At 46.8% G+C, this 6,000-nt stretch overlaps 1 protein-coding gene across 1 annotated transcript; it reads right to left on the bottom strand.

Moving 5' to 3' along the window:
* Window positions 1–242: 242 nt before the first annotated feature.
* LOC118927249 (ADP-ribosylation factor-like protein 2-binding protein) lies at window positions 243–734 on the bottom strand. The gene has a single exon (XM_036915184.2). It carries the CDS (start codon window positions 732–734, stop codon window positions 243–245), a length of 492 nt encoding a protein of 163 aa, XP_036771079.2.
* Between the last annotated feature and the right edge of the window lie 5,266 nt (window positions 735–6,000).

The following is a 6,000-nucleotide window of genomic DNA, read 5'->3' as shown; positions in this document are numbered from 1 at the left end:
GAAAACACTTGAGAGAGGTATTTACTAGGGCTTGCTGAATAGAAGGCGTTTCAGGAAAAGTGTTAAGTACTGGGAGGGTCAGGTAATTATCTTTTGGACCCATCAGTACCTAACATTAATGAAGAGCTGCAGAACCGAGCCAGTCTTTCCAGGATGTATCCTTCTGTCATCATGGGCAGAAGCTTCTCCAGGCCTGTTGGACCCGGGAAGTCCAAAAGGCACCCATTGCCTGGGGGCAGGAGCTAGTGCTGCAGATTGTTCTGCATAGCTGGCACAGAACATGTTTTATACAAAGAAGTCACCACTAAACCACTGCGTAAGTCTAGTCCTTGGCCTTCTTTTTCTGCCCTGTAGTCCAGAAACATCTCTTTAAATGCCAGAAAGTCAGTAAATGTGAGCAGCCTGTCAAATATGTTAACAGCCATTTCATCTTTATGGGGCTTTAACGCTGTTGTGAAAGCTGCCATGTTGAATTCAGGAATCCACCCCAGCAGGTGTCTTTCAATATACTTTTCTGCCAAAGAAAGGTAGTCATTAAAAATTGGTGTGTAGGAGAGTTTATTCTCTTCCCTACCTTCAAATTCTTGGTAGTATTTGTTCATGAAATTTTTCTGTAGTACCCCAAACTCAGAATCCAAGGCAATATCCTCAGTATATCCAACCACAGTGTCAAGTTCTGCTTCAGAGGCTGAAGAGAGGGGCAGCTCAAATCTCTCTTCCTCAAGGACTTCCATCACTCCCACCGCATCCATCCCATGCTGGGCAAGCAGCTCTGGGGGCCTCCTCAGAGCCTGGGCCCTACAGGCCTGAGCCTGCGCACACTTGGGGCCTCAGCGTCCCGCGGGCTGCTCTGGCCCCAGCCCCCATCACGGACCTTCCAGGAGCAAGGTCCTGCCTCCCATCATGATGGCAGAGATCTTTATTCTTAATGGCTGACAGTATTCCATTTTATGGATGTAGCACACTTTGATGCATTCGTTATTTCTACCTTTTCTACTGTAATAAACATTGTTGCAAAGAACACACATGCCTCTGAACACTTGTCCTATTCACGCTTTAAGATAACTTTCTTGGTGTGGAATTGCTAGGCCACTTAAATTAGTTGATTTCTATTGTTAAACTGCTATCCAGAAAGACTGTACCAATTGATACTTTGAGAAGCAATGAGTAAGAGTTCCCGTTTCTCCAGTTTTACAAACACCTTGCAGTGTTCTTTTTCATTTTTGACAATTTTCTAGGTTTGATTTTCATTTCTTTGATTACTAATGTGGTTGAGCTTTATAAATATACGTATTAGCTATTTAATTTTTTTTCCCTGTGAATTGATTGTCTCTTCATTTATTTAGTCCATTTTCTCTTTAAGTGGTCCTTTTGTTTTTCTTGTTGATCTCTTTGTCTGAGACAAAAGACTCCGACAGCACTGAAGCCACTCCAGAGTCCAGAATCCCAGCAACATTCATAACTGGGCCACAATTAACGCCCTGGGGGATGCTGAGAATAGCTGGGGTGGGGTGAGGAAGGGAGAACCTAGCCCAGGGAGAGGGTGGCCAGAAGGGGCAAACGGGATTACAGGGACATAGGGCCAAGTTGTAGGGGGCCACCTCCAAAATCCTGTCGGTGGTGGTTTGATGGAGTGGGGTGAGGCTAAGAGAGAAACAGAAGCAGGATCAGCCCATAGGGATTAGGGGCCTATAGTGGATGGCCCCCACTCAGTCCTGCTCCATTCACTCCCTCATGGCATTGATTCTAAGAGCACTCCCAACACACTTCCTGCTCAAGGATTTCAATCTGAGTCTGTTTTGTGGGAATCTGATCTGAGACCGGGGCTGGCTGCTTGACTGGGATTTGGGTGGGGAGGATGCCTCTCTTCTGGTAAGAGCTGCTGCCCTGGGATGAGTGGAGAAGACCCTGAGATTCTTGAAGACCCTGGAGGCGAAGGGCTGGGGCAGTGGGCAGCCCATGATGTGCACTGAAAATTCTGTGGGATTCTGAGGGGAGTGGGCTTCTCTGGCTTGCTGCCATCTGATTAGCTGTAAACTCTTTTTTTCTTTTTTTTTCCTTTCCTCATGCATTTTCTTTCTTTCTTTTTTTAAATTAAGGTATCATTGATATACACTCTTATGAAGGTTTCACAAGAAAAACCATGTGGTTATTACATTCACCCTTATTATCGAGTCCCCCCATGATACCCCATTGCAGTCACTGTCCATCAGTGTAGTAAGATTCTATAGAGTCCCTATTTGTCTCCTCTGAGCTATACTATCTTCCCTGTGACCCCACACATACCATGTGCACTAGTCATGATACCCCACAATCCCCTTCTCCCTCCCTCCCCACCTGCCCTCCCACGCCCCTCCCCTTTGGTAACCACTAGTCCCTTCTTGGAGTCTGTGAGTCTGCTGCTATTTTGTTCCTTCAGTTTTGCTTTGTTGTTATATTACACAAATTAGGGAAATCATTTGGTATTTGTCTTTCTCTGCCTGACTTATTTCACTGAGAATGATACCCTGTAGCTCCATCCACATTGTTGCAAATGGTAGAATTTGTTTCTTTCTTATGGCTGAATAGTATTCCACTGTGTATATGTACCACACCTTTGATTAGCTGTAAACTCTTGCTGGGACTTTGAGAAAAGCTGAGCATGGCTGGGGAGGGACCGATGTGCTGCTTGGGTCAGGCTCCCCAGCCCTCTGCCTGCTCTGTCTACTCTGGACATTTTTTTTTCTGCTTTTCTGAGGACCCAACTCTGGTGCCCAAGGTCATGGAAGTGACTCCTGTTAGCTGATTCCTGGCAGACAGAGATAAACTAAGTGTTTTCCTTGCCTCCAGGCCGCTAGTGCTGACCTCCACCAAGCCACCCTCACTGGCAACAGGGGAGAGAGATTCGCAAATGCAGACTTTAGAGCTCCTTTCAAACTCCCCCTGCTAAGACTTGTCATTTTGTTGTTTCAGACCAGGAGGTTTGCCTCATTAAAGATGGGGTTACTCACCATCAACACCAACACAGTCCATATTTGAATGCCCATAAATTTATTTCATGCAATTTTTTTGCCCTGAGAAACTGGTAATTAAGTCTTAGCTGGCTAATAATAGACCTTATGAAGGTTTCACAAGAAAAACCATGTGGTTATTACATTCACCCTTATTATTGAGTCCCCTCACGATATCCCATTGCAGTCACTGTCCATCAGAGACAACTTAGGACATGCATTTCTAACAATTCTTTTCAACTTTGAATAATTATTGCTGTTCAGTTAGAATTAATCATTTTTAATTGGGGCTGAATCAGTCTGCCCTATCTTTCTATCCCCAAGCCTTCAGACCATAACTCCTTCTTCACCGACTACACCCCTAGATACACACACACACACACACACACACACACACACACACACACACACACCCTTTTGAAACAGAAGCACTAAGTAGCAAACTTTGGAGAGTAAGGACCCTCCTAGTGGTAGGAGGTTATGTTGTTTGGTGGGTATGGAGAAATGATTTTGTCTCATTGAACCTAAGAATGACACTGTTAGCTAAGAGCTAATGTGAACAGTGTGCTTGTTATGAACCAGGACCTGTTCTAAAGTAATTCAATCCTCACAAAAACCCTATGAGGTAGATACTATTGTTATCCTTGCCTTTTTGATGGAAACCAAAGCACAGTGTGTTAAACCACTTACCAAAGATCATGTAACTAGGAGGTGGAAAGCCAGAATTTATAGCTCAGGCAGATAAACTACATGACTGGACTGACCTGAAGACCAGTGAGATACGGGGAAGAGGAGGGCTTCTAGTAGAGGATTCTTCTCCTCCCAAGACTCACAGTGTACCGCCCTAGTGTTCAGAGGTCTCCTTGCCCTCTCTGGTATTTTTGTGAATTAGAAACAGGTGTCCACTCTGTGCAGACACAGCTCCCCAGACACACAGCTTGGCAAGTTAATGTCTAGAAGGCCCTTTGGGCAGAGAGGTCCATGGAGAGGACCACACAGCTTGTGTCAAGTAAAGGGACTCTGGATGGAAACAGGTTGATGATCAGAGTATGGACTGGATTTTAGCTCTCTTTCACACTCTTGGCTGGAACTCTTGTGCAGAACACAACCTGCACAACTGTACATGAAACCCTGGTGGTTTTGTCTCCGAGCTTTGAGATACACGGAGGAGGGGAACTATCACTGGTCTCTTGCTGACTCCCCTTGGTCCCCAGCCTCTGCAGCGGCCTTGCCTCTACACTCCTCCATGCACTAATTTTTTAGACTAAGACAGTAATGGTATCATGACTTCTCTTAGTCTGCCTCTCCAGTGACCCAGGGTCCCACAGAATCCCTTGGCTTTAGATTCACTTCAGCCCGCAAGGGATGGGCATGTGTTCTCATCACGGAGCATTTTGTCTGCTTTCCTGACCAACTGGATCCATTCATGGTTTGTCCACCACATCCAAAAGAAAGTTGCCAGGTTATAGGAGAATGAGGACTGGGAAACTCTTTATGCAGAATGTAGCCCTTTAAGGAAGGAAGGAATTAAAAAATAAGTGCAAGTTAGTGGATGGTACTGAAAATAATGATTCATATATAGCAACAATGCTAATACCATGTTTCAGCTGCAGCAGAGAGATCTGGGGGGATGAGGGCTGAAGGATATCTCCTGGGTGTCACTTTTAAGAAGTCAGCAGAGAATGTACTCTCAGGAGTGGGGTGTCCATGATGCTGGGAGTTATGGGCAAAAGCAAGATTTCATGGGTTTAGGTGTTGATTAGCAATGGGGACGTGCACAATGTGAAAGTGATTACCCTTTGGAGATATTTAGTTGAGAAGGGGAAGAGACAGGATGATAGCAAGAAGGTGTCATGGGGTCAGGAGAGGGACTTTAAGGATGGGAAAGACAAGCATAGAGGAGGGATTGAGGATGTGGGAGAGAGGAGGGTAACTGATGGGGTCAACAGCTAGGGAGCTGGGCGGGGAAGCTGTCCTGTAGCCTTGTGCAAGAGGAAAGAAAACTAGGTGGGTGTGGAGGTGGCTAAGAGTGAAGGCACAGAACTGGTGCTGAGAGGACATCACTGATGACAACGTCAGTGTTCTCAGTGAAGTAGGAAGCCAGGTCACCTGTCGAGTTCAGGAGGTGGGGACTGAGAAGGGGCTGGAGGAGAGTGGTGGAAGCTCCCTCCCTTCTTCCCTCCCTCCTTCCCTCCCTCCTTCCCTCCTTCCTTCCTTCCTTCCCGTACATAGAAGGTACTCAAGTTAGCAGGTTGTTCATCCCCTCACATGGGGTCAGATGGTAGTCCTGACACCTTCCTTTCCTTTCAGAAGAGATGCCCCGGCAGCCTGGAGGGCTCCGGCTCTCCTAACCTCTCTGCCCAAAGGGCCTTCTGGCATCCGTCCTACTGTTCTGTGTCCCTTCCCTTGGCCTGTGCTCACCAGAACCCACCAGAATCTGCTCATCTTTCTTTGTAGCTTGGATGGCTGTTGCTATCACCCTATGTGGGGTTTTTAATGAAATCACCTCTCTTTTGTTTATTTTAAGGACAATGCAGCCTCTCCCCCAAGCCCCTGAGGGGGTCAATCTGGCAAGACTATCATCTAAGGTGGGGTGTTACAGGGCTTGTAAGGGCTAAGAACATGTGAGAATTCAAGAGGAGGTTCAAGGCCTTCCAATCAGTCATGTCTCTTCTCCCCCACATGGACCAGCCAGTGTGTTTCCTGTACACTGAGGACAGGCTTGATGTCCAGGTGGCATCTTTAGCAGGGAGGGAAGCCATCCACACAAGTGGCAGCTTACTTAGCCAGCCTGCCTTTCAAAACCCCATCTTAAGCTCACATGTGCGGGGCTCTGTCCTGAACTTGGGGTAAGAGATGATTGGGTGGGAGGAATATCTGCAGGGACGAGACTTCCCTTGCCCCATGTGATGATGGAGGTGGGATGCACAGGGACTTAGGTAGGAGGCAGTGCCAGAAACAGGAGAAGCTGGATAGTCATTCATCCTAGAAAACCCGTGAGCCCACCCAG

The sequence above is a fragment of the Manis pentadactyla genome, chromosome 10 (genome assembly GCF_030020395.1).
Source record: "Manis pentadactyla isolate mManPen7 chromosome 10, mManPen7.hap1, whole genome shotgun sequence".
In the NCBI taxonomy this organism is placed as follows: domain Eukaryota; kingdom Metazoa; phylum Chordata; class Mammalia; order Pholidota; family Manidae; genus Manis; species Manis pentadactyla.
The sequence above is the reverse complement of the archived record's forward strand: the minus strand, read 5'-3'. Positions and strand labels throughout refer to the sequence as shown.